Source organism: Oculina patagonica, chromosome 4 (genome assembly GCF_052425735.1).
Source record: "Oculina patagonica isolate OP01 chromosome 4, crgOcupat, whole genome shotgun sequence".
In the NCBI taxonomy this organism is placed as follows: domain Eukaryota; kingdom Metazoa; phylum Cnidaria; class Anthozoa; order Scleractinia; family Oculinidae; genus Oculina; species Oculina patagonica.
In genome coordinates, this window is record NC_135761.1 from 41736191 (window position 1) to 41763823 (window position 27633).

At 38.4% G+C, this 27633-nt stretch overlaps 1 protein-coding gene, 12 non-coding genes and 1 pseudogene across 13 annotated transcripts; 5 read left to right on the forward strand and 9 right to left on the reverse strand.

Annotated features, from left to right (window-relative positions):
* Positions 1-786: 786 nt before the first annotated feature.
* On the forward strand, positions 787-2145 carry LOC144650205 (uncharacterized; annotated as a pseudogene).
* On the forward strand, positions 1870-3159 carry LOC144648465 (uncharacterized). The gene has a single exon (XM_078508008.1). It carries the CDS (start codon positions 1870-1872, stop codon positions 3157-3159), a length of 1290 nt encoding a protein of 429 aa, XP_078364134.1.
* Positions 3160-9470: 6311 nt separating this feature from the next.
* Positions 9471-9543, forward strand: Trnai-gau (transfer RNA isoleucine (anticodon GAU)). The gene has a single exon. It is a non-coding gene; the product is annotated as a tRNA-Ile (tRNA).
* Positions 9544-10765: 1222 nt separating this feature from the next.
* Trnai-gau (transfer RNA isoleucine (anticodon GAU)) lies at positions 10766-10838 on the reverse strand. The gene has a single exon. It is a non-coding gene; the product is annotated as a tRNA-Ile (tRNA).
* Positions 10839-11659: 821 nt separating this feature from the next.
* Positions 11660-11731, reverse strand: Trnap-cgg (transfer RNA proline (anticodon CGG)). Its single transcript has one exon. It is a non-coding gene; the product is annotated as a tRNA-Pro (tRNA).
* A 268-nt stretch (positions 11732-11999) lies between these two features.
* Positions 12000-12072, forward strand: Trnai-gau (transfer RNA isoleucine (anticodon GAU)). The gene has a single exon. It is a non-coding gene; the product is annotated as a tRNA-Ile (tRNA).
* A 2527-nt stretch (positions 12073-14599) lies between these two features.
* On the reverse strand, positions 14600-14672 carry Trnai-gau (transfer RNA isoleucine (anticodon GAU)). The gene has a single exon. It is a non-coding gene; the product is annotated as a tRNA-Ile (tRNA).
* Positions 14673-16367: 1695 nt separating this feature from the next.
* On the reverse strand, positions 16368-16440 carry Trnav-aac (transfer RNA valine (anticodon AAC)). The gene has a single exon. It is a non-coding gene; the product is annotated as a tRNA-Val (tRNA).
* A 1160-nt stretch (positions 16441-17600) lies between these two features.
* Trnan-guu (transfer RNA asparagine (anticodon GUU)) lies at positions 17601-17675 on the reverse strand. Its single transcript has one exon. It is a non-coding gene; the product is annotated as a tRNA-Asn (tRNA).
* A 2049-nt stretch (positions 17676-19724) lies between these two features.
* Trnai-gau (transfer RNA isoleucine (anticodon GAU)) lies at positions 19725-19797 on the reverse strand. The gene has a single exon. It is a non-coding gene; the product is annotated as a tRNA-Ile (tRNA).
* Positions 19798-20379: 582 nt separating this feature from the next.
* Positions 20380-20453, forward strand: Trnat-agu (transfer RNA threonine (anticodon AGU)). Its single transcript has one exon. It is a non-coding gene; the product is annotated as a tRNA-Thr (tRNA).
* A 650-nt stretch (positions 20454-21103) lies between these two features.
* On the reverse strand, positions 21104-21176 carry Trnav-aac (transfer RNA valine (anticodon AAC)). Its single transcript has one exon. It is a non-coding gene; the product is annotated as a tRNA-Val (tRNA).
* Positions 21177-22724: 1548 nt separating this feature from the next.
* Trnan-guu (transfer RNA asparagine (anticodon GUU)) lies at positions 22725-22798 on the reverse strand. The gene has a single exon. It is a non-coding gene; the product is annotated as a tRNA-Asn (tRNA).
* Positions 22799-25729: 2931 nt separating this feature from the next.
* Trnaa-agc (transfer RNA alanine (anticodon AGC)) lies at positions 25730-25802 on the reverse strand. Its single transcript has one exon. It is a non-coding gene; the product is annotated as a tRNA-Ala (tRNA).
* Between the last annotated feature and the right edge of the window lie 1831 nt (positions 25803-27633).

The following is a 27633-nucleotide window of genomic DNA, read 5'->3' on the forward strand; positions in this document are numbered from 1 at the left end:
ATGCTTGAGTGTCAGATATAAGCCAACTGTGATAGAATTGTTTCAAGTTCAGAATGCTTACTCTGTACTCCAAGTACTTATTTTACAAAACAGCAAAAAAGAAATTTATAAGTATTAAAGTTCAATATGAACAATACATTTAAAATACATCACATCCCATAATAAAAAGTCTGACTGGCTGGAATATCTGGATTTTTTATTGTTTACCCCCTGATTAATCACATTAGTAATTAGCATTATAATAAAAACATCATGGCAGCAATCTTAAGACTATGAGCAGTCACTTTTTTAGTCTGTCAAGCATGAAGCAAAAAAATAAACGACCCTGCAAAAAAATGGGGATGAGGCTCACCTTGCCTCAGCCCCATTTTTTGTAAGGTCATACATTTTTTTTGTTTACGCTTGACGGACTCTGCGAAAAAATAAGGAAGTGCTCGTAGTCTAGCAATCTTGGACAAGGCTGATAAGGCACAATAATAAGAGAAAAATACCCAGCATACAGATTTTTTTTATTAGTTTACAATGGTGTTTTTACACAAATTTGTAGGTCCTTTGTCCCTAACCAATATTGTATCAGAAGAACATCAAGGCTTGGCAAGTATATTAAATGTCACATGCAACCACTGCAAAGCAGTAAACACAGTAAAAACTTCAAAAGAGCACAGATCTGGAGCAAGGGGCCCATTGACTTATGATGTTAACACAAGAGCTGCTCTTGGATGTCTGCATGTTGGAGTGGGCAACACTCACTTGAACAATTTACTTTCCACCCTAAACATTCCCACAATGAACTCATCAACTTTTAAAACTCGAGAAAGGGAAGCTGGAAAGGCTGTAGAACAGGTAGCAAAATTCAGTTGTCAACACTTTTTAAACATGGAGAAAGATAAAGCAGTTGAAAATGGTATTGAGCCTGATGAAAACAATTTGGTTTCAGTTTCCTGCTCTTATGACATGGGCTGGCAAAAACGTGGGCGAGGCTTCAATTCAAAGACTGGCCATGCAGCAGCAATGGGCCTTTCCACTGGAAAGGTCCTAGATTACACAACAAAAAATAAGGCTTGCCGTACCTGTGATGAAGCGAAAAAGGCAGGAAAACAACCTAAAGAACATGACTGTAGAAAGAATCATTCTGGGTCCTCTAAGTCAATGGAGCCTTTGTCTGCAGTTGAACTTTTTAACAAGGTGACTGAGTCAAACGTGAAATTTTCTACATATACAGGGGATGATGATTCAACAACTGAATGTCACCTTAAACAAAATGTGCCCTATGGTGTGGAAAAATGGAGCGACACTGTTCACACGAAAAGATCTCTCACAACACGCCTCTACAACTTGAGCCAGCGAGGAAAATTCCCAAACAGTTCAGTTTTGTCACAAAAAGTTATTAACTATCTTGTCAAGTGTTTTACGTACTGTGTTGCACAAAACAAAGGGGATGCTGCAAACATGAAAATTGCAATTCAAAGCATTGTGCCTCACGCTTTTGGAAATCATACTGGCTGTAGAGAGACCTGGTGTCGGCACAAGAAAGACCCTTCAAACTATAATCACAGAGATCTTCCCTATGGCAAAGACCTCCAGGGTGACAGCCTTCAATCAGCACTGAAATCTCTGTTTGATGAATATAGCACAGACATTGTAATTAGCAAACTGGCACCTGCAGCTAATTCACAGCGAAATGAGTGTCTAAACAGTGTGGTGGGCACAAAGAACCCCACAATTCGCTATTATGGGGGAAGTGAAAGCAGTGATTATAGAGTTTCTTGTGGTGTCGCTCAAGCAAATGTAGGTTACAAGTACATTCCTCAAACTCTAGAAGCACTTAACATAGAGCCAGGATTCTTCTGTGAAGTTCATTCCTTAAAAATGGAAAAGAAAAGTTCGATGGACAAAGAAAGAAAATCAACACTCCCGTTCAAAATACGTCGATGGCAACTAAACAAACAAAAAATTTCAGAAACCTCAAAGAAAGAGGCCAAAGAGGGTTCCATGTATGAAAGTGGCATTGGATTGAATCTGGACACTTCCGAGACAGCAAGGCAGTCGAACACTTCTGAACTCTCGATCACTGAATTTTATTGCACTGCTATCACAAAAGAACAACAAGTACAGTACGAAAATGTGGTTCCGAAATATACCCCAAGACCTACAATAAACAAGGAAAAATTCGACGACAGTAAATGTTATAACTTTGTGTTGTTTGACACCGAGACAAATTCGACAGGAAAATCAGCAGAAATATGCCAGCTCGCCGCCGTGGATAGGTCAGGCAAACAATTCGCATGCTATATTCTACCAAACAAAGACATAGATTCTTATGCGTCAAAGGTAAACAAACTTACAGTCAAAACTGTCAATGGAACCCGTCGACTTCTTAAAGAAAATCAACCTGTGGTAACCTCACCCTTAGCTGAAGTTCTTAAGCAGTTCGTAATGTTTTTGAAGGAGAGCACGAATGCAGCTTCCTCACAGACCACAAAACCCGTTTGCACAGTCTTGGCAGGACACAACGCCGCAATGTTTGATATTCCAGTGCTTCTTCGCAATGGTGGAAAAGATTTCATCGCTGAGCTTAGTTCCATCAATTGCATTCGCTTTGCAGACACTCTGACACTCTTTAAATCACTGATTCAAAGCAAGCACTCTTCTCTCCTCGATGCCGAAGGTAAATTTCCAAAGCCAAACATGAGTTCTCTTTACGAACACGTTTTTCAAACCACTTTTGACGCCCACGACGCGGTAGCGGATGTGATCGCTCTTCGGACAATATTGTTTTCGCCAAGACTGGCTTTGTCTGATGAACTGCTGGTCAACAGAAGCTCGGTAATTTCTGTCAAGGATGCCGCAGAAGACATGAAATGGCTTGACAACCGTCATCAGCGACTCCTGACTCTTCGAGGAAAGCTCTACAACCCAGGAAGTGCGGACAGCCCAATAAAACAAACAATCGCCGAGAAAATTTCAGGAAGTGGTCTTGGATATGAGGATCTGAAGAACGTTTTCCAACAATTTGGACGGAAAGGTCTTGTGTGCATTTTGACGAGGCCGCCATTATCATGTCACTCGCCAAGCCGACCAAGGGTTACCAACACGATGAGAATAGTCTCCGCGATTGTGAGATACTTTGAGCAGAATTTCACACATTCTGCTACATGAAGGATTAAGGTATGTCTCTAACTAACCTTTGTGTTAATAGATATTCGTACAAAAACGACAACAACGGGAAACGCTCGTCTGTAAACATCAACTCGTACCTGGAAACTCACGTGGTTCAAAGATCACGCTTGCGGCCCGCGCATGCTCAAATAGCGATCTTGGACATTTTCTATTCTGATGACGTAATTATTTCGGGGCGAAAATAGAAAATTTCGCCTGGGATTTACTAGAGTTTCCTTCGGTGAAAATCCTTAAAATTTGGCAGAGATGTGATACCTTTTTAACTGCCCATTTTGCCGTTTTTTTTAAAAATTTTGTAGGCCAATTTTTTTGCTTGGTCAAAAAAACACAAAATAACCAAAAACGAAAAAACGACCTGGACAACCCCCACTTTTTTTGTTTTTAAAAGTTACTTCTCATCAGATTCAATCCGTTGGGAGATTTTCAAAACTTTTCACCGAAGAAAATTAAAGAAAATTAGGATCAAAGCCACAAAAACACCAAAAAATAGGACTTTTTAGGAAGATGTAGCTCAAAAGCAAAGGCTGTTATTTTAAAAAAGAATAATGCACAACATATTTTAGTCCTTGTTTTTAATATTTCATCAGCTTTTATTAAGCTAGTTTAAAAAATAACGCGAAAATGATCTCTTGATGGGTATCACTTGTGCGCGCGCCGTTATATCTCAAAACCCTATGGAGCCACCTTAAATTATGGATGTACTTTCAAAACTGCCTAACAAAGGTAGAAAAATAATATGGTTTGCAGGGTTCAAATAAAATTTCGTTTTTAGCCTGAATTTGTCGGCTCTTTTTGTCAAGGCCAATTTTTTCCCGGCTGTTAGAGAGCTATGCATTTTAAAGGGACACAATCCATCTGCATACATGAAGTACCCAGATCCATCTTGACAAGTGGATGTCTATTAACAAGCTAAAACTGAATAAGGACAAAACTGAACTTCTCTACCTTTACTCAAAGCACAATCCGCAGCAGTCTCTACCTCCAATCCGTTTTGGTCAAGATATAATTCAGCCATCTCAATTTGCCAGAAACATCGGTGTGATATTTGACAGAACCATGACTATGCTTCCACATATCAGTTCTATTTGTAAATCTGCCTCTTATCATCTTCGCAACATCTCCCGTATAAGGAAATACTTATCCACGAAAACAACCGAGATCTTGGTCTATGCTTTTGTATCGTCCAAACTCGACCACTGCAACTCTCTCTTGTATAATGTGCCGAAGTACACTTTAAAAAAGCTCCAGTCTGTTCAGAACGCCGCTGCTCGACTTATCACTTGTTCCCGAAAATACGACCACATCACTCCAATACTGAAAACCCTCCGATCATCACACTCTTCACGTCTCAACCCTGTCAAATTCCACCTCAAGTCCTATGGGTCTCGAGCTTTTTCTGTTTCCTCGCCTGAACTTTGGAACAGTTTGCCTGTTTTTATCCGCTCGTGTGACAATTTAAGTTCTTTTAAATCAAAACTCAAAACATTTCTTTTTAAAACTTATTACTCTTAGCGATTTTTACTTTTTATTACTTTTAATGCAAATTTTTAATTTTAAGATTTTTTTTCAGCTAATTTTAACAAAATTTTTATTGATTTTATTATATATATATATATATATATATATATAATTTTCCACACGCATCTTTTGTGTGTATAGGTCTTGCTTCAAGTTCAAATAAAAATTAACACAAATGAAGTTATGACACACTTTTTACGATCACCTATATTTCGGCCGGTTTACCGGCCTTCCTCAGGGTGAATAACTGAAAAACGCGTTACACGCCATTCTACAAGTAACGTTACAAATTTAAACTATATACAGAGCACGCGCTAAATACACAGTAACGGCTACAAATTTGAATTAAGCAATTTGCGCGCGCTAACCTTAAACCCGCGCGAAAACATTGAGCTTGCACACATATAGAGAGTTAATTATAAAGAAATTCACTAAAAAGAATTAAGAATTAATTAAGAATTCTTTTTAGTGAATTTCTTTATAATTAACTCTCTATATGTGCGCGATCTCAATGTTTTCGCGCGGGTTTAAGGTTAGCGCGCGCAAATTGCTTAATTCAAATTTGTAGCCGTTACTGTGTATTTAGCGCGTGCTCTGTATATAGTTTAAATTTGTAACGTTACTTGTAGAATGGCGTGTAACGCGTTTTTCAGTTATTCACCCTGAGGAAGGCCGGTAAACCGGCCGAAATATAGGTGATCGTAAAAAGTGTGTCATAACTTCATTTGTGTTAATTTATATATATATATATATATATATATTTTTAAACATTTGTAAAGCGCCTAGAGCAGGCCTGGATAGGCGCTATAAAAATATATTTATTATTATTTATTATTATTATTATCATTCTGGGGCGATTTCAAACACAGTCGGCCATTTGTAAGTTTTCCGAAGTGATACAATATTTCACGGCAAAGCAAAAAAATGGATTGGAGCAATGTGACTTCTTTTCTTATTTTGAATGTTTGAGAAGCAAATAAGATCTTCGATATAATTTTCTGGAGGGACACAATACCTGAGAAGGTGGGGCGGCCCGTTATTCATCTTAACACAGAAATAAAACCGTAAAACCAGAAGTTTTAGTCGCCAAATATAAAATTTTGGTCGCTTTAGCGATCAGTGAGTCACCCTTTCTAGCCCTGTAGTTGCTTTATTGTCTGATATGAAATGTTTACTTCAACATTACAGCAACTTTGATTTCAGTTCGTCGATCAAGGCATGATATTTTCTATTTCTTTGGTGAATAGTAGCCGGCAAGTGTCAGGAAAGTGTCGGCTACCGCCGACAGCCGGCTGCTATTTTGAACCCTGGGTTTGACTAGGTCCATCTGTGCTGCTGACCACTTTTACTACAAATTTCTGTTGTTTCATGCAGACTTTAAAGTTTAACAATTTGCCAACTGCTTTCGTATATATGTTTTATCAACATAGGCACTCTAGAGCCTTTTTGAAATTCAAGGTTTGTGCCAGTCAAAATTTGCACCAAATTTGACGATTTTTTGTGTGGTTCCGTTTCAGGTCTAAGTTGTTGTCCGCTATAGTCCTGTTAGTCTGGTTCAAGAAGGCATCTAGCAGCGAGATTTGACTGGATGGTCTTAAGAAACAGGTGAAGATAATGGGATTGAGTTTACTGGGTAATAAAGATAAGAATACTTTCATGAAAGCTGTAGCATCAACACTTGTAAAAACTGAAAAAGTTGTGTTGTCTCATTCTGACTATTCAAAAGTGACACGCAAGGATGTAACAATTGTAAAAGGCAATCAGAGATAAAGTATTTTTTGTTTATAATTGTACCTGTCGTTGGTGTTATGTACATGTAACAATTGATGAAAATACAGATGTTTGGAATTTACTTATTGTATAGAAAATACAACGATAAAAAATGCAATTCCTTAAGACAAGGTTTACCTTAGGAACCTCAAAAAGTGAAATATATTTGTTCAACAGACCCATTAAAATAAACTCAGATAAAGAAAGTTGGCCTGCATCAATTCATTCAAGCTATTTTCTCACCAGAAGCCGCTGAGGTCATATTGAACATCTTTAACAACTCGTTTTTGGAAGTAATAAAGTTCTTGTTTACACTTTATTCACGATTAATGTCTCTTATTTCTTTTCACAGAGAATTCACCTTCCTCTTTTGGCCCATCCCCCAAAAATTGAAGGAGGAAAATGGGAAAAATCAAAGAACGCCATGAGCCAACCCTCCTCCCACCCTTTAGTCGAACGCATTTTCTTAATTGCCGATTACTACTAGTAAACAGAGCAGAAAAAATATTTTATGAAAGTTTGTGGACATCGAAATTCGTAAAAATTCCTACACAAACTTGAGAAAAGTTTGCAGAAGCTTGCAATGGCGGATTTTATCGCCCGAAAGGTCTATCTATCTATCAATAAATGCGCAACGTGTTGTTTTCCTAAGTCCTCAGTGGTTAAACAAGTTGACTAGATACGTTGATAAATACATAAGGTACCTCCTACCTCTTCGTCAGAATTAACCTTGAGCTTGCTTCTGTTGTACCATGTCACAAGACTTGAATTCGAATGACCAGATGACAAATTTGCACAGGGAACGTCACATACCAATGATGTTTACGACCATGAAGAGATCCTCGAGATAAGCTACGACTCCCTGTTTATACCTGAAACAGTCAGAACGCTTTTAAAGAATGTTAAATAATGTTGGGGCGTATTGCAAACTGCAAATAACCTTTCAATGTGCGCTGAGCTGTCGTAGAGAGCTGAACGTGTCGGCGGCCATTTTGTCTGTTTTCCGGATCCTGCGATCCTGCTCGTCCCTCGTGCTCAGGCCCAGACCACCTCATACCGAGCGACCACAAATTTGTAGGTCCGCAGTGCGTGTTCAGAAGAATCAGACATTCGCCACGACCAGGAGCCCATGCCACGACTGATTTCAACAGGACCAACTATCCACTTTTTTTATTCCAAATAGTATATTCTGAAAAATTCTGGTGTAAGATTAAACAAAAAGGAGTCGCAGTATGAGGCCTGGTTGTTCCGTTAGGGAGAATGTCGGAAATTTTCTTAAATTGCCAGTGTTGGTTAACAGTGCAAGTCATGTGTCAATCAAGCCGTTGATAAGAAAGACGTCATCCAAAACTTAATTTCCAGCGGATACTGGGTAATATTAATGCACGCACGCCAGAATAAAACATGTACGCACGTTCTTTACGCGTGATTTTTCAAGCCGTTGAGATATTTTTTTCATTTTTAGCTGGATTACTCACCTTGTGTTTCACATTACTCAAAAATATCAAGCGAAAAATTTGTTAGAGTTTACAATCAACAACCGAAAAGAAAGGTCATCATCTCCGGATTATTGGGATTCTTTGAATTGTGTAATTTTCAAAAACTCGCTTTTGCCAGGCCGGCAGTAGCCCTGCAAACTTCAAAGGAACAAACAAGATATATTAAGATGTTTACGACCGTGGACAATGTAAATACTTTATATAAATTACATTAATTACGTAACAGGGACGTTTACGACTATTTTGTTTTGTGCACGGTCAAGACCAAAAAATGTAAAAAACGATCTTTGCCAAGCTATATTATTAGCAACCATGCTATTCATGTAGTTGGGGGATTAGCTCAAATGGTAGAGCGCCCGCTTAGCATGCGGGAAGTACCGGGATCGATACCCGGATTCTCCATTTTTTTTTTTAAGAGAAAGCAAATACAAACCCTCAAAAATTATCAATTTATTTTCACAAGAGAGGACTTTAAATTTCTGTAAATTAAAAAGATCGTTTATTGAAAGAGAGGAAAAATAACGACAACGAAGAAAAGAGCAAACGTTGCATGATGAATTAATTTTGTATTTTTTTCTAGTGATGATATTTGTCTTTTATCGCGGTCATCACAAGAATGATTGCCCTACCTAGCCGTACCCTGGTAGATTATGCTCAAGGTGTATTAAGTCATTGCTTATTATTTCAATATCATCTTTCTCGTTCTTTCTCGTGTTCACTGATGAGAACAAAACACGAATTCTTTTGATAAAATTAATAAAAAGGATTGGAGAATCCGGGCATCGATCCCGGTACTTCCCGCATGCGAAGCGGGCGCTCTACCATTTGAGCTAATCCCCCAGCACACTTCAGTTTTGAAAAAAATGTGTAATTCTATTCCCAATGCCCCAATTTTTTCAAGGTGTGGATAACGATTTATCCGGTGGAAAGCGAAGTAGGTTTTGTATAACATTTTTATCGGATAGTGATTTTTTAAGTAGGTTGTATAGTGTGATCGTCCTAGTGAGAGTAGTTCTGAGAAGAACTGTTGCTGGCGACTGACGTTTCGAAAACCTGATCGGAAGTCAAATGAAACGTTGTTGTCAGTCGATTATGTTATAAGTCTGGTCCGTTGAAGTTGATTTGGTCAATTAAGCTGTGATGTAATTGGCTGTAAGTCTCGTGTAAAGTTTTTCAACAGTGATTGGTCAGTGTCGATCCTTCTATTGTTACTGAGTCAAGTTAAGTCGTTTTGTTAAAACATCTTTAAAACTTCTTTGCAAGTCTTTGGAAAAAAACTCGTTTGTCTACGAGAAAGCTCGAAAATGATCGGAAAAGTTCGTTTAGCCTTTGAACAACAATCGAGAAACTCGTCATAGAAACTGATTTGCCAGGACGGCAATAAGTTGCTCCAAATATGATAACCTGTTGACAATTTTTTGGACAGTTCCAAAACTCTCCGTCGCTGATGGTGCCTTTTACATGGAAAAAATACCATTTTAACAGTTAAAAGCGCCATCTGCTGGTCCGTTAGCTCAGTCGGCAGAGCGTGGTGCTGATAACGCCAAGGTCGTGAGTTCGACCCTCACACGGACCACGATGATTTTTTTTCTCAATGAGTAAATAAAAATAAGTAAGTAAAATACGGTACCGTAAAGTACACGAGTACACTGAAACATTGTGCTGAAGCAAAAAATATTTTTCCTGTCAATACACATGGGTTGATGAAGAGAGAGCTCGCTCACAGGTACGTAGTTTTTATACGCAACAATGTATTATCCTTTACGTGCAATGCGACTTTCGGATTTTTTATTAGAAAAAGGTTGTTATATCGGCAAATGAAGAATCTGAGATCATTACCTTAACTAGTTTTTCTGCCCGAACGCCGTACTTAAAGTTTTCACCTTCCTTGGACAGTATTAAGGACTTCTTTTTTTGAGCTCCGGACATCAAAAGCCAAGTTGATGCCCAGCTTATAAATAAATGTCATGTTTTGGGGAATTAGCTCAAATGGTAGAGCGTCCGCTTAGCATGCGAAAAGTACCGGGATCGATGCCCAGATTCTCCAATATTTTTTTTATCAATACAATTTCTTTCTTATAAAGTGAAAGATAAGTGTGAAATAATAAGCAATGACTCAATGCCTCTTGAGCATAATCTACCAGGTTGTTTTGTAAAACCAGCATAGGCATGGCAATCACTTTTTTGATAACCTAAAGCATGAAAAAGGCAAACATGGCAATTAGGAAAATAATACGATATTTGATAATTATGGAAGATTTGCTCTCCTTTTCGTCGTGATTTCTTATTTTTTGTATTTGAAAAAAAAAATTAAGAAATTCAAAGTCGTCTCGTAGGAAAATAAAGTGGTTATGTTTGCTTTCTTACAAGAAATGGAGAATCCGGGTATCGATCCCGGTACTTCCCGCATGCTAAGCGGGCGCTCTACCATTTGAGCTAATCCCCCATACACGCCAGGAGTGGAAGAAATTTAATTTAAATACATCACACGAAAGAAGTCCTTACAGACAATACGGGAATGTTAAAACTGGTCCGGGTTATGACCTCATAGTGTTAGTTTGCGGAGATGACAACCTTTTTTCCATGGGCCTTTTTCTAGAAAAAAAATCGCCAGAAAGTCGCCAGACAAATGAAGGATAATTAATACTTGGTTGCGCATAAAAGAGACTAATCTGCAAGCAAACGCTCTCTTGGTCAACCCATGTTTGTTCAACGGGAAAAAAATTCCTTTAACATAAGGTGTTTCTTTACTGATAAGTTTTAAAAACCACAGTGTAAAAGAAAACAAAAATGTTTCATGGTCCGTGTGAGGGTCGAACTCACGACCTTGGCGTTATCAGCACCACGCTCTACCGACTGAGCTAACGGACCAACAGATACCACTTTGAGGTGTTAAAATGCGTAACGATATTTTTTCCTATGAAAGGCACTTTGTCGTTAACTGGAGCAAAGGTCAAAATGAGCGGCCTGATAACTTGCTCGCTATGGTACAAAACTCCTGGCATGATTAGTACCAAGTTAATTCCCAAACTTCTAGGAAACAGTGGATCAAAGGGTGGATAACACTATACATCAGGTAAATCAACATTTTGGTGATAAAATGTAACAAAGCTCACTTCGCTATCCACCAAATAGCGACTTGTCCAGTGGATAGCGCGATCCACGCCCTAAACGACTGGGGGCAGGGAATAAAATTATACTGGGGTAGAGACACTAACGCTATTTTTTGGCTATATTTGCACTGTACTAGGGGGATTAGCTCAAATGGTAGAGCGCCCGCTTCGCATGCGGGAAGTACCGGGATCGATACCCGGATTCTCCAGGTTATTTCTTTTTTAAAAAAGCAAAAACTCGACAGATGTCATTTCATTTTCCAATAGTTGACTTAAAATTTCTCTTAATGCCAGGGACCGTTTTTGGAAACCAAGCAAGAAAAAGAAACGATAGCAACAATTCTTTTTCAAATTTATGTGAAAGGCCCCGAGAAAAAAAGGTGTCATCTCCACAAACTAAGACTATGAGATCATAACCTGGTCCAGTTTTCACGTTCCCGTATTGTTTGTAAGGACTTATTTCGTGTGATACATTAAAGTCACAATAATTTTTGTCTTTTAACCAAGTTTCAACCACGATGACCTGGACTGTAACAGTGGGAAGAACTGGTTTCACAAAAATTCAAAACATTATAACTTGGGCCTGTCCGGGAGTCGAACCCGGGACCTCTCGCACCCGAAGCGAGAATCATACCACTAGACCAACAGGCCGGGTGCTTGCGCGTTAAAAGATTGCAAGTAAGTTTTACCTATAAAACTGCATGTTTGGTCGAAAAATTTCCCTTGGCGAATTTTGTTTTAGAACCCATACATATGGTTGAGTTGTAAACAACAAAATATAAATTAAAAATGTCACTTGTTAAAATTCGCGTTGGTCTCCAAACTTTGCTTTCTTTCTTTTCCCTTTCTTCCACCTTAAAAAGGTTTAAATTCAACAAAAGGCATCGTTGCTTCTTTAACACCTCTGGTACCAGTGACTGGTCCGTTAGCTCAGTCGGCAGAGCGTGGTGCTGATAACGCCAAGGTCGTGAGTTCAACCCTCACACGGACCACGACATTTTACCTTTTGTCCGTGATGGGAAAGGAAAATAACTTGATCTGTTCGGTATTTTAGCAAGTATAGCTTAAATGAACGTAGTTGTTTTAGAAAGATTTAACTGTTATTGCCCAATAAATTATTTTTACAATTGAAATAATTCGCGCTTAACCTGGATTGTAACATTCAGAATACTTACGATTGGGCCAATTTGAGCGAAACTTACGATGAACTTGCCATCTTCAATGAAAAAAATAGTGACTTATAATTAACTTACCACTATCACATCGCAGTTGCAAGCCAATCTGAGAAGAATTGGCCAAGTTTGGAGGAAGATGTTGCTCGTTTTGCGTAAGATACTGGTGTGTAATAATGTAAAGTTCGGCAAACACTGCTCGTGTGATTGTTGAAAATGAAAGTTCACGGTTTCCTTAAAAAGTCCGAAAGCAAAATCTTTTATCCTATGTTAGCAGTGTTATAAAACTGAACTTGACTTGATATTCTGAGGTCTCAAGTAAACCATTATTGCTAATTTAAAATGGACAAACTTATATAATATATTGATATGAAACAAACAAACAGACAAACAAGACAAAAGCAAAAAAGGTCATGAATAAGCTTCAGAGTCAAAAAGGAATGGCAAAAAAAAGCTGTTTGTCGTGGAGAATCCGGGTATCGATACCGGTACTTCCCGGATGAAAGCGGGCGCTCTACCATTTGAGCTAATCCCCCAGATACAATGTTATAACTGATGCGGGGGAATATAATTAAAGGAGAGCTTCATGTCGTTTGCATTTGAAAAGATTACCCGCAATAGCCCCCATTGCAAGCTATTTCCAGTCCAATACCAAGGATACGAATATGGTCCGTTAATCAACAAAAAAGATATCAATATTATCATCAATGCATGTTTGTTTACTGAAAAAAAATACTTCCTTAAAAACATGTTTTAAAATAGTTATTTAACAGTTTTGATTTTCCTTTCCCATCACGGACAAAAAGAAAAATGTCGTGGTTCGTGTAAGGGTCGAACTCACGATCTTGGCGTTACCAGCACCAAGCTCTGCCGACTGAGCTAACGGACCAGACACTGGTACACGAGGAGTTAAAATAGGTAACAATATCATTTGTTAAAAATAACTTTTTTAAGGCGGGAGGAAGGGAAAAAAAAGAAGGCTAGATTAAAGAACAATTGGTGGAGTTAAACAAGTAGCAATGTTGTTTATTTATATTTTGCTGTTTACAATTCGCCAAAGAAAATGTTTTCGACCAGACAGGCAGTTTTATATGTTTAACCTACTTGCTATGTTTTAAAAAACTCGAGTAATCGGCCTGTTGGTCCAGTGATATGATTCTTGCTTCAGTTACAGTCCCAGTTCGACTCTCGGACTAGACTGTTCACATCCCTTTATTTTTTCTTATTTTTTTGATCGATGAGCGCGGGAAAGAACGGCGAGAGAACAGGACGCAAGCGCAAAACGGGAGGTGCAAGGGGTCACTTTTTGCGTTGAAAAATAGGGAGGCTGTGGACAGTCTACTCCCGGACACGCCCAAATTACAATCTTTTGAATTGTACGAGGAATTCTCTTGATGTCAGAGCGGCCATATTCCTTGATCCAAAAGATGAAACATTAATATTTGTCTGCTTTGAAAAAAGGATATATTTTTTATGCTAAAAACTTCCATTGACTAACATGTTTGCCTTCCTAATTTTAATACACCTTTAAAAAAAATGAATATCCGTTGAGTCTTTGCTTTCTGTTAAAAAAAAACTGGAGAATCCGGGTATCGATCCCGGTACTTCCCGCATGCAAAGCGGGCGCTCTACCATTTGAGCTAATCCCCCGGCACACTTGAAATGTGAAAAATGTGTCTTTATTAGTAAGCTTGCAGAGGTAGTTAAAATATTATATGTGTGACGTAACGTATTCTGAGGTGTAATGCAATGTAAATAGAAAAATAAATAAAAAATAATAATAATGATTAAGCAGACAATCGTAAAAGATCACTCGCTTAAGCAGCATAAAAAAAACCCGAGAATCTTCAAATTTTTCTCATTTTTTTTAAATGTGACAGCTAACAGCCAGCTGACTGCATTCTACAATATGCAAGCTTTTTATGCCATCTTATGGTACGCTTGGGACGACAGCCAAACACTCACCAGATGGATACTCGGATGCACATCCCATGCGCATGCAACTGACTCTCTAAGGCAAGCAAAGATTAACCAATCGAAACTAGAAAAATACGACTATATTAAGGCAAAGCTAACCTTGGTTCTTATTAAAAAATAGTATGTTCACAGGTGAGGTGTTTTCAGTTCTAAACACGGAATTATTGAGCATGACAACCTTTTATCTAAAAATATCGTTGGAAAGTCGCCAGACACACGGAGAAAAAATACATGGTTGTCACAAAAGAGAACAACCTGTGAGAAAAATGTCTCTTCGTCAAACGATGTTTCTCACGGAAAATTTCATTTTGCTTTAACATAATGTTTTAGTGTACTGTTAAATTTTAAATTGAAAAAAAAAAAAACATCGTGGTCCATGTGAGGGTCGAACTCACGACCTTGGCGTTATCAGCACCACGCTCTGCCGACTGAGCTAACGGACCAGACACTGGTACCAGATGAGTTAAAATAAGTAAATACCATTCGTTAAATTTAAACTTCTTTATAAAGGTGGAAAGAAGGGAAAAGGAGGAATGCTGATTGAAGAATAATTGGCAGAGATCAACAAGTGGCAATGTTTTTTTTATTTCTATTTTGCTGTTTACATCTTAACCATATCATGATTTATTTAAGGGCGAGTGTGCATCCACTGAGCTTAAATTTTTGATATTTATTGTAACCTGACACGTGTGCCGAATCCGGTGCATTTACGGCGATTTGAATTAAACAATCTTATTCCTTGGGACACCAAAAGGCCCGAGCTTCTTTATTTCGTTATATATTTTTAAATGGAATAGGTATTTGGCAATTAAATCACAGCATTCATTCAGCAGTCAACAACAACAACAACACACTTTATTTGCATTCCCAATTACAAATGGTATTGCAAAAGTATAGGAAAATAATGATAATAATAATAATACGAATTATATCTAAAGATATGTAAGGGCAAGTAATAGGATCAACTAATTGACAATTGTTGCGATTGTCGATTCATTTCTTAGTGCAAAAGCTTCATGAATGAAGTAACCTAATTTTTTGCAGAGAAAGGCATCTATATTATTAAAGAGAAATATAATTTTTTGATTGGCATCTGTCAGCCATCCAATCAATCAGTCTTTCGTTCGTTCGTTCGCTCGTCTGTTTGTCCTTTCTTTCACTCGTTCTTTTTTGTAAGCGATTTACTTCTGCGAGGTTGCAAGTGAGAAGCCTCTTCTAGCAGCTACTGGATCTATCAATAAAAACCTTTCGCACCCCGGGAAATGGGAAGTTTCCAGCGAGCTTCCAATATGAGGTCTCGTATCATTTGCTTTATTTAAAGTTACATTTAAAGAAACAAAATATATGTTTTGAATTTATGTTTCCAGAGTCAGGTGGTTGCTAACAAACTCTGTCCTGATTACAGGAAGAGGACCACGAATTCAGAGAGAATACACCTTTTCCAATATGGCGGAAAATATACTATTCTTTTGTTTTCATAATAATAATAATAATAATAATAATAATAATAATAATAACAATAAAAACATATTTATACAGGATGACCATTTCAGTTATAAAAACTGCTATCAAAAAACACTAGAACTAGATTCATATAAGAGTATTAAAAATATCGGCCCCTTTAAAAAAAACGCTCTTTTGGTCGATTCTGATTTAACCCTGTCAATAACTAATTTGTTCTTAAGTTTTATTCATGTTAATTGGCCTTCTTGGCCTCGATTGCATCTGCAGTAGTCAAAAGAATCTTTGGATTAAAACGAGACCATGAAGGCCAATTAACATGAAGACAAAATAATACCGGTTTCTCGTCCATTTTGGAAAAAGGTTTATAAAATTAACATACCCAGCACAACAAGAAAATCAAAGATCACAAAGATGACAGGCAACAAAGTCATTGCCCCTTGTTCAGGGAGGTGGAATGTCCCCACAAAGATGATTTTAAAATTTTCTTTAAACATCAATCATTTGGGCGCTTATTTCCAACATATTCGTTTAGCGTTCGGTGATGCTTTTGGAGGGTGAACACTAGCGCCAGTCTCAAGCCGCGCAATGAAAAAAAAAAGTAGAAAGAAAAAAGGAAGCATGATAATTATAAAAAATAAAATGCAAAAGAAACGAAAGAAGAAAAAAAAGAAAAATGTTTCCGGCAGGGCTCGAACCTGCGACCTTCCGCGTGTTAGGCGGACGTGATAACCACTACACTACGGAAACGACCGTGGTAGAAGCGTTCGCATAGAAAGGTCTTCCAAAATCTTGAGAGAAAGCTTGTGTTTAATCCAACATGTTCGATTGTCACTACACTAAGGAAACCACGAAATAGTTTTACACGCATTTTACACGCCCACACCGTGTTACGAGTTCTCAATGGTACTTGGGTACTTTGGTTTTCTGTGTGTAAACACGACCCATTTTTTGCTGGTGCCCAGCTACCAGTGCTCGGGTACTAATATGAACACGGCCTTAGTCAGAACCTGCTTACCGTTCAAAGATAGAACCCAGGTAGGCTCTTACCGATAGTGCTCGTATAAAAAGCATTAAATGCTTAAAGCAGCGCTTGTTTTTTGCCAAGAAAGTGCTAAAATAATGCTAATTTGTTAAAAAAGTGCTCGTGGGTTACATAAAAATGCTCACTTTTTTCTTTTTTTTTAAACATTGAATATTGCATTTTCAGATTTTCAGTTACATTTGTCATTTTCTGCCTTGGCTGGCTGACTTCCATTGTTCCTCGATGACAACGTTGATGGCGTCACCTTTGGAACGAGTGTGACGGCTGGGTTTCTAGAAGGCAACCGCTGACCTATCAAACCTATTCCCAGGCCTCCTCGTCTCCTATGACTAAAATGAGGGCAAAATAAATCTGGGAGGCTTTGGACGCCATCAATAAAGTCAGATTGTGCTTTTTAACACAAAATTATACAAATAATCAGTCGAAAATCCAAAATAATGCTAGCAGTGCTTTTTGGGATAAAATGTAAAAGAAAATGCTCGCGAAGCCAAATAATGCCAAAAATATGCTAGCACTATCGGTAAGAGCCTAATCCCAGGCCAGTCGAACTCAGGCCAATCGACTTAAGACTGTTGTTGTAAAGATCGATTTCTACTTTCTAATTAAACGCAAGAAAGTTTAAAACAATCGTGGGCTCTAAAATGTGCTTCTGTGATTTAGCGTCTTCAGCTAGCGTTAGGGGAGGGTGAGGTGAAAAAGAGGGCAAGGAAATTACCTGTAACAACGGCGACGTTCTGATAGACTAGCGAGTAAACAAAAATTTCAAAAATTTTAACGCTCCTTTAGAGTAAACGAACGCAATTCCAGTTGATGTGAGATTTCGTTTACTAAAATTGAAATCCGTTTGAAAAAAAAACAAAAGGAACCGTCCCGGGTGGGCTTGAACCACCAACCTTTCGGTTAACAGCCGAACGCGCTAACCGATTGCGCCACGGAGACTGCATGCAATGAATAAAGTTTTATTGCTTAACCATTGATCTTATGCTTTATCCATAATTTCTGCTGCTCTTAGGGCCCTGGCTTACGATGTGAAATGCGTTGGCTTGTTACATCTTACCACAGGCTTCCCAAGCTCAAAATTCGACTCTGCATATGTGGTGTATGGAACCGCTTATGTATATAGAGAATTGTATGGGACACCGATCGTAAAAAATATAACGTAAATAACTATCTAATTTAAATAAAAGTTGTGCTACCTCAAATGTGCCGTGTACTTGTGTCTTGTACCGATTTTGAATTCGGTCTACCTAATTTATTAGACGAAACAGAACGACTTAACTTGACTAACAATAGAAGGATCGAAACTGAGAGGTCATGGGTTCTATTTTAAGTTGAGTTCATAACTTTGATGATCTTTCATTTGCTTAAAATGTATATCCGCAGTACCAATAACTGTTAAAAAACTTTACGCGAGACTTACAGCCAATTTCCTCACAGCTAAATTGACCAATCAACTTCAACGGACCAGACTAATGATGACATCATCGACTGACAAGAACGTTTCATTGGACTTCAGCTTCAGATTTTCGAAACGTCAGTCGCCAGCAACAGTTCTTCTCAGAACTACTCTCACTAAGACGATGACACTATACAACCTACTTTACCTCGGATAAATCACTATCGGATAAAAATGTTATACAAAACCTACTTCGCTATCCACCGGATAAATCGTTATCTACACCCCGAAAAACTGGGGACATGGTGAATAAAATTACATCGGAGTAAAGACACATTTTTCACATTTAAAGTTTGCCGGGGGATTAGCTCAAATGGTAGAGCGCCCGCTTTGCATGCAGGAAGTACCGGGATCGATACCCGGATTCTCCAATCCTTTTTATTACTTTTATCAAAAGAATTTCTTTTCTTATCAGTGAAAGATGAGAAAGATGATCTCGTCAGTAATAAGCAATGTCTCAATACATCTTGAGGATAATTTATTAGGATACGGTTAAGTAGGGCAATCAATCTTGTGAATGATGACCGTGATAAAAAGGCAAACATCATCACTCGAAAAAAAAAATCAAATCATCAGGTAATGTTTGCTCTTTTCTTCCTTGTTGTTATTTTTTCCTCTCTTTCAATAAACGAATTTACAGAAATCCAGGATTTCGAACCCGCGTCTCCCTGTTACTAGTCAGGCGTGATATCCACTACACCATCGGGTCACCACGCTGGATACGTGGCAACTTATAGGTGTGTATTGGATCGGACACGGTCAATCCACAGGGCATTTTTCTTTCGAGACATTTTGTGTGTATAATGGCTAGACCCCCCAACTTAATTGGGTTTGGGCTACAGACAGAAATATTGGGTTTGGGTAAAGACGTGTGTCGAAAGCCTTCTGTAATTTATTTATTTCTACCTTTCCAAAGGCTTTCATGATTTCATAAATATTTCTAAGAATTATTTCAAAATCCGAATTTTTGTCTTTTACAGAGCAAAATAAACCTGTTTGTATAATGCGGTCAGGTAAACGCGCTCTTATGCAATTCTCTATCTGCCATTTAAAAAAATTATAACGTTTAATAAAATATTATTGAAAAAAGAGAACTGGAAAATCCGGGTATCGATCCCGGTACTTCCCGCATGCTAAGCGGGCGCTCTACCATTTGAGCTAATTCCCCAAACACGACGTTATTTGTAAGTTGCTGTAATTAACTTTTAAAATCCAGAGTTGAAAATTTTCTGCTTTAACTTCAAAATCTATCACACGAAAGAAGTCGTTACAGACAGTACTGTCCTAGGAAAAAAAACTGGTTCAGGTAATGATCTCAGATTATTTGTTTGCGGAGATGACAACCTTTTTCTAAAAATATCGTTGGAAATACATGGCTGCTACAAAAGAGAGGGAAGAGACTAACCTGTGAGAAAAATGTCCCTTCGTCAAACCATGTTTTCTGAGGGAAAATTTTATTTTGCTTTAACATAATGTTTTATTGTACTGTTGAATTTAAAATCCCTCATCGTAAAAGAAGAAAAAAATACATCGTGGTCCGTGTGAGGGTCCAACTCACGACCTTGGCGTTATCAGCACCACGCTCTGCCGACTGAGCTAACGGACCAGTCACTGGTACGTGGGGAGTTTAAATAAGTAAGAATACCAGGCTGATTGAAGAACAATTAACAGACTTTAACAAGTGGCAATGTCTTTTATTTATATTTTGCTGTTTACATCTCAACCATGTCATGATTTATTTAAGAGCGAGTGTGATATCCACTGAGCTTAAATTTTTGATATTTATTGTAAGCTGACGCTTGTGCCGAATCAGGTGCATTTACAGCGATTTGAATGAAGCAATTTTACTCCTTGGGACGCCAAAAATCCCGAGCTTCTTTATTTAATTCAATATCTTTAAATGGAAAATTGGCACTTAAATCACAGGATTCATTCAGCCTTTAGTCAGTCAGTCAGTCAGTCAGTCAGTCAGTCAGTCAGTCAGTCAACCAGTCAGTCAGGCAAGAGAGCTTGCTCGAATTCGTGGAACTTATTTTTAGAAAGGGTATGCTAAAACACTTTTATAACCTATTCCAATGGCTTTTTTTAAGATTTCGATTACTTTCAGTTATTTTAACAGAAATTAAAATTATCGATTTGGAAAAAATAAGTACATTTAGTTAAAAAATAATCCGCAGACGCAACACAGGGCGCCGTAGCTCAGTTGGTTAGAGCGCCTGTCTAGTAAACAGGAGGTCATGGGTTCAAATCCCATCGGTGCCTTTTAATTACTTCGAAAAATTTGCCCCTTTTTGTTTCAAAGGAGTAGTTTTTTTTATTTGTACTACAGCTTCAATAATGCTTTTTAGTAAAAAACGATGTAAATTAATTACTAGATTTCCTAGGCTGAGAAATTAAAGTTAATCGGACTGATTGCAAATTTTGAACAGTGATCGATAAAATTATTTCCCAATGGATTACATCAGAGAAACTGTTTTTTTTGGTAAGATTTGTTTATTGACCAGCAGTAAGTACTGTTTTGCTGTTTGACAACCTTGCTGATCATGATACAAAGTGCGCCTGTGGCTTCTATTTGCAATAATTATAAAACACAAGACGAGATTATGAGTACGATACAAAACAATTTAAATGGAAGCCGGCAAATTGTGGTGCTATAGTAGGAATAAGGAAATGATCAGTTGTGTTAAGGTTGATTTCCACTGACGCGAAATATTTTACGTGCGTTTACGTGCGTCAAAAAGTTTAGAGACAATGTATGAACGACTTTCCTAAACGTGTACGCAGGTTATTTATATATTGTCTTCTTTTTTTAATGCCGCGCAATAAATAAAAGAAGTATGAAGAAAAAAGAGAAATATGATAATTTTAAAAAATAAAATGCTAAAGAAATGAAAGAAGGAAAAAAGAAAAAATGTTTCCGGCAGGGCTCGAACCTGCGACCTTCCGCGTGTTAGGCGGACGTGATAACCACTACACTACGGAAACGACCGTGGTATAAACGTTCACATAGAAAGGTCTTCCAAAATCTTGAGAGAAAGCTTGTGTTTAATCCAACATGTTCGATTGCAACTACACTAAGGAAACCAGACAATAGTTTAACACGCATTTTACACTCCCACACCATGTTACGAGTTCTCAATGGTACTTGGGTACTTTGGTTTTCTTTGTGAACACGACGCTATTTTTTGCTGGTGCCCAGGTACCAGTGTTCGGGTACTAACATGAACACGGCCTTAGTCAGAACCTGAACAAGCAGTACCACGGACAAGCAGTACCACGAGTCAGCCCCGAACAAGCAGTACCACGAGCCGCAGATAACGGTAAATGGTCAGACACTACAGGCAGTTGAGTCTTTCACATACCTAGGCAGCACACTCTCTCGCAATGCAAACATTGACGCTGAGATCAACAACAGAATCTCCAAGGCATGCAGCGCGTTTGGGAGACTGCGGGAGAAAGTCTGGGAGAGAAGAGGAATCAGCCTCAATACCAAACTTAAAGTCTACCGTGCTGTGGTCCTCACCACCCTACTGTACGGTTGCGAAACCTGGACTGCGTACAGACGGCATGAGAAGCTGATCAACCACTTCCATCTGAGGTGCCTCCGAAACATTCTCCACATTCGCTGGCAGGACAAAGTCCCGGACACGGAAGTACTGAAGCAGGCAGACCTTTCCAGCGCCCTAACCATCATGCGCAAGGCCCAGCTGAGATGGGCATTCCACGTCTCTCGCATGCCAGACGATCGCATTCCAAAGCAGCTCTTCTACGGAGAACTCTCCTCTGGCAAGCGCACAGTTGGAGGGCAACGAAAGCGCTACAAGGACAGTCTGAAAGTCTGCCTAAAAGACTTTAACATCAGCACTGAGTCCTGGGAGTCTCTTGCCTCCGACAGACCCTCCTGGCGCCAATGCATCACAAAAGGAGCCCAGGCAGCAGAGAAACGCAGGTCCTGTCAAGCCGAGGAGAAGCGAGCAGCACGCAAGGGAAGAGCCGCCAGCACAAACAGCACAGCCCCTACCCACTTCTGCTCCACATGTGGGAGAGGCTTCCTGGCCCAGATTGGCCTTATCAGCCATCTGCGGACTCACCAAAGAATCTAGATGTCTTATGGTCATCTTCGAATACGAAGGACGAACAACAACAACACCGTTCAAAGATAGAACCCAGCCACCCAGACAAGTCGAACTCAGGCCAATCGACTAAAGACTGTTGCTGTAAAGATCGATGTCTACTTTCTAATCAAACGCAAGAAAGTTTAAAACAATGGTGGGTTGAATTAAAATAGTTCCATCTCTAAAATGTGCTTCTGTGCTTGAGCGTCTTCAGCTAGCGTTAGGGGAGGATGAGGTGGAAAAGAGGGCAAGGAAAACTACCTGTAACAACGGTGACGTTCTGATAGACGTTCTCACTAGCGAGTAAACGAAAATTTCAAAAATTTTAACGCTCCTTTAGAGTACACGAACGCAATTCCAGTTGATGTGAGATTTCGTTTACTAAAATTGAACTCCGTTCGAAAAAAACAAAAGGAACCGTACCCGGGTGGGCTTGAACCACCAACCTTTCGGTTAACAGCCGAACGCGCTAACCGATTGCGCCACGGAGACTTCATGCAATGAATAAAGTTTTATTGCTTAACCATTGATCTTATGCTTTATCCATAATTTCTGCTGCTCTTAGGGCCCTGGCTTACGATGTGAAATGCGTTGGCTTGTTACATCTTACCACAGGCTTCCCAAGCTCAAAATTCGACTCTGCATATGTGGTGTATGGAACCGCTTGTGTATATAGAGAATTGTATGGGACACCGATCGTAAAAAATATAACGTAAATAACTATCTAATTTGAATAAAAGTTCTGCTACCTCAAATGTGCCGTGTACTTGTGTCTTGTACCGATTTTGAACCCAGATCGACCTAATTTTATTACACTAATCAAAACGACTTAACTTGACTATGAAACGGAAGTTTTAGCGCTGTTTTCGGTCGTTCGTTTGTATACACTTATAGAGGGGGAACCACGCTTGCAGCTACGGGAAGTTCAGGATCTAACACAGCAACAACAGTCCTTCGGAACGGCAGAGAATACGCAGTTACTTGGCTCCAACAATAGAGATTTAGTCCAATAACGTAACCAACAGTAATCAACGGGATGTTTGTCTAACCGGCGTCCCACCACCGGGGGTGCTAGAACAGTACCAAAGATCACCAAAGAATATTTTACAGTGCAGTTCTACTTAAGGGCGAGCTAGTGACGCGATACAGATTACATCATACGAGAAAACGCTATTTTTGAGAACATAAACAAACGTTTCTAAGCTCGATTGGCTAGAGTTAATCCTAGCTCTGAAACATTAATTACTTTCAAAAACTCGCAGGTGGATTACAGCTTTCTGCAGTTCTGCAGTTGCATTTACAGTTTAACAGTTATCTACAGTTATGATCTCACAGCTAAAAAACCAAAACAATAATTTCTACGTTGGATTTTCAATGTTTTTACCAGCGAAGCAATAAATAAAACTAACCCAAATAATCATTTTTCCTCTCGTTACAACTAACAATAAAAGGATCGAAACTGAGAGGTCATGGGTATCGCAGAGGTCATGGGTTCGATTCCCGTTCAAGCCTGAATTTTTTTCAGGCTTGCTTTTCTCAACTGCTCAAGTTGAGTACATTACTGCGATAATCTTTCATTTGCTTAAAGTGTATATCCGCAGTACAAATATATGAATTTCATATATTCATTTCATGACCAATTACTGTTAAAAAACTTTACGCGAGACTTACAGCCAATTTCATCACAGCTAAATTGACCAATCAATTTCAACGGACCAGACTTATGATGACATCATCGACTGCCAAGAACGTTTCATTGGACTTCAGCTCAGATTATCGAAACGTCAGTCGCCAGCAACAGTTCTTCTCAGAACTACTCTTACTAGGACGATCACACTATACAACTTACTTTTCCTCTGATAAATCACTATCGGATAAAAATGTTATACAAAACCTACTTCGCTATCCACCGGAAAAATCGTTATCCAATATAATAAATAATAATAATAAAATTTCATCGGGATAAAGAAACATTTTTCACATCTGAAGTGTGCCGGGGGATTAGCTCAAATGGTAGAGCGCCCGCTTTGCATGCGGGAAGTACCGGGATCGATACCCGGATTCTCCAGTTCTTTTTTTTTAAAGAAAAAGCAAATACAAACCCTCAACAATTACCACTTTATTTTCACAGGAAAGGACATTGTATTTCTGTAAATTCTAAGGATCGTCTATTGAAAGAGAGAAAAAAATAACGACAATGAAGAAAAGAGCAAACATTACATGATGATTTAATTTTCTATTTTTTTTTCGAGTGATGATGTTTGCCTTTTATCACGGTCATCATTCACAAGATTGATTGCCCTACCTAACCGTATCCTTGTAAATTATGCTCAAGATGTATTGAGACATTGCTTATTATTACGAAATCATCTTTCTCATCTTTCACTGATAAGAAAAGAAATTCTTTTGATAAAAGCAATAAAAAGGATTGGAGAATCCTGGTATCTTTCCCGGTACTTACCGCATGCTAAGCGGGCGCTCTAACATTTGGGGTAATCCCCCAGCACATTTGAAATGAGAAAAAATGTGTCTTTATTAGTAAGCTTGCAGAGGTAGTATAAAGATTATATGTGTAACGTAACGTATTCTGAGGTGTAATGCAATGTACAAAAATAAATAACAAATAAATAAAAAAATAATGATTAAGCAGACAATCATGAAAGATCACTTGCTTAAGCAGCATGGAAAAACCCCGAGAATCTTCAAACTTTGCTGCTTTCTTTTTTTAATGCGACAGCGAACAGCCAGCTGACTGCATTCTACAATATGCAAGCTTTTTACGCCATCTTAGGGTGCGCTTGGGACGACAGCCAAACACTCACCAGATGGCTAAAAACAAAGTACTCGGGTGCACATCCCATGCGCATGCATCTGACTTTCTAAGGCAAGCAAAGATTAACCAATCGAAACTAGAAAAATACAACTATGTTAAGGCAAAGCTAACCTTGGTTCTTATTAAAAAATAGTAGTAGCCAAGGTTGCAAGAAAGACAAGAACATGTCCACAGGTGAGGTGTTTTTAGTTCTGAACGCGGAATTATTCGGCAAACAGGAAAGTTATGTCATAGCTAATATCGGCTTGCCAAAACACACTTTGATCAGAAAGTTGAATTTACGTATTTGGCTTCTTAACACAATTGTAACAGAAGATGTCGTTTTATAAAAAATAAGAAAATTACGTCCTACGTACGTAATTTATTACTGAAACAACTGAGAAACAAAATTTCTTGAAATATTCAAGAAAGAGAGTTTTCAATCAATAATGTACATGTAAGAATTATTTCAAAACCGGAATTTTGTCTTTTCCAGAGCAAAATAAACCTGTTTGTATAATGCGGTCAGGTAACGCGCTCTTATGCAAATCTCTATCTACCATTTAAAAAAAAAAAATAACGTTTATTAAATTTTATTAAAAAAAGAGAACTGGAGAATCCGGGTATCGATCCCGGTACTTCCCGCATGCTAAGCGGGCGCTCTACCATTTGAGCTAATTCCCCAAACACGACGTTATTTGTAAGTTGCTGTAATTAACTTTTAAAATCCAGAGCTGAAAATTTTCTGCTTTAACTTCAAAATCTATCACACGAAAGAAGTCGTTACAGACAGTACTGTCCTAGGAAAAAAAAACTGGTTCAGGTAATGATCTCAGATTCTTTGTTTGCAGAGATGACAACCTTTTTCTAAAAATATCGTTGGAAGGTCGCCAGGCACACCGAGGATAATACATGGTTGCTACAAAAGAGAGTAGCCAGCGTAGCTTGGCGTTCTAGTCAGTCGGGGAGAGCGAGAAATCGCGCGCGCGAGCAAAAGCGACGGCGGGGAAAAAGGAAAGAAAGAACGCGTTCCTTCTCTCTCGCCGTCGCTTTTGCTCGCGCGCGTGATTTCTCGCTCTCCCCGACTGACTGGAACGCCAAGCTACGCTGGCTACAAAAGAGAGTAAAGAGACTAACCTGTGAGAATCTGTGAATCAAGTTGCTGTAATTGACTTTTAAAATCCGGAGCTGATTATTTTATGCTTTAACTTCAAAATCTATCACACGAAAGAAGTCATTACAGACAATACTGTCCTAGGAAAAAAAACGGTTCAGGTAATGATCTCAGATTATTTGTTTGCGGAGATGACAACCTTTTTCTAACAATATCGTTGGAAGTACTTGGCTGCTACAAAAGAGAGGGAAGAGACTAACCTGTGAGAAAAATGTCCCTTCGTCAAACCATGTTTTCTGAGGGAAAATTTTATTTTGCTTTAACTTAATGTTTTATTGTACTGTTGAATTTAAAATCCCTCATCGTAAAAGAAGAAAAAATAGGTCACCAAGGGTGACATGAGTCTAATGCCGTATGGCATAGTGATACAGATTGCGCGGTTTTCGTAAGCCGGTTAAAATTGGTTAGAGGTTTGTGTTCGGGAGTTTAATTTAAAATGCTTATAGCAAGCTAGGGGCATCGTGGATGATTATGGATGAAAACGAAACAGTCATAAATGTTATATGCTTCACAAAATTTAAAGTATGAACAGGAGTTGATGTTACTTCTTCCGTATTGTCCGTAAAAGCAGAAACGATTAAACATTTGGACAAGATTGCGTGACGATTTACAAAAAGCATGTTCATTACAACAAGGGTTGAAGAACTTCACATCGTTTTCTTTCAGATTTTTCACCATTTTGATGATGACTCTTGAAACAGATTTTGCAATAAAAGCACTTGAAATAGTGACTGTTACTCCATTGTACTGTAAGCACTTAGTGACAGATTTTTCTAAAAACGGGTGTAAATGCTCACGTCAATATAATGATGACCTTTTGAACGCTGGAAACTAGGCAATTATTATCGAGCTACCATACACAGGAGCGAAGACTGTTTATCATGATGTACAAATTTCGCGAATCATCACTTCCATATCAATGTAACCATTTTATGATTTTTCTAGCTGTAAGAAGAACTTAAGATCTCTGAGAGTCGTAAAAGCATGAAATTCGATTTCAGTGTATGGCAAAGGCCGGGACAGTGTAATACTGCAAAGCGGCCAAACAAACGCATTTTGATTTAGTCGCGTAACTTGATTTACATTTATCTATGTACATCTTTTATTTTTGAAGGTTTTTGTTTGCACTGTAAAGAAAAAATTGGTCAAAATTCGAATGACTTAAATACAAAATACGAGGTAAAGTTTTCTATTTTTTAAAACAAAATAAATATTTGGTCGCATTGTGTAAATAAACGCGAGTCGCCGTCGAAATATTTTTTCTCAAAGACATCTTGCTTTTTAAGCAAGACGAAAACACAAGTGCTTAACTGAACTGAAAACGAAGATTTATTTTCACAA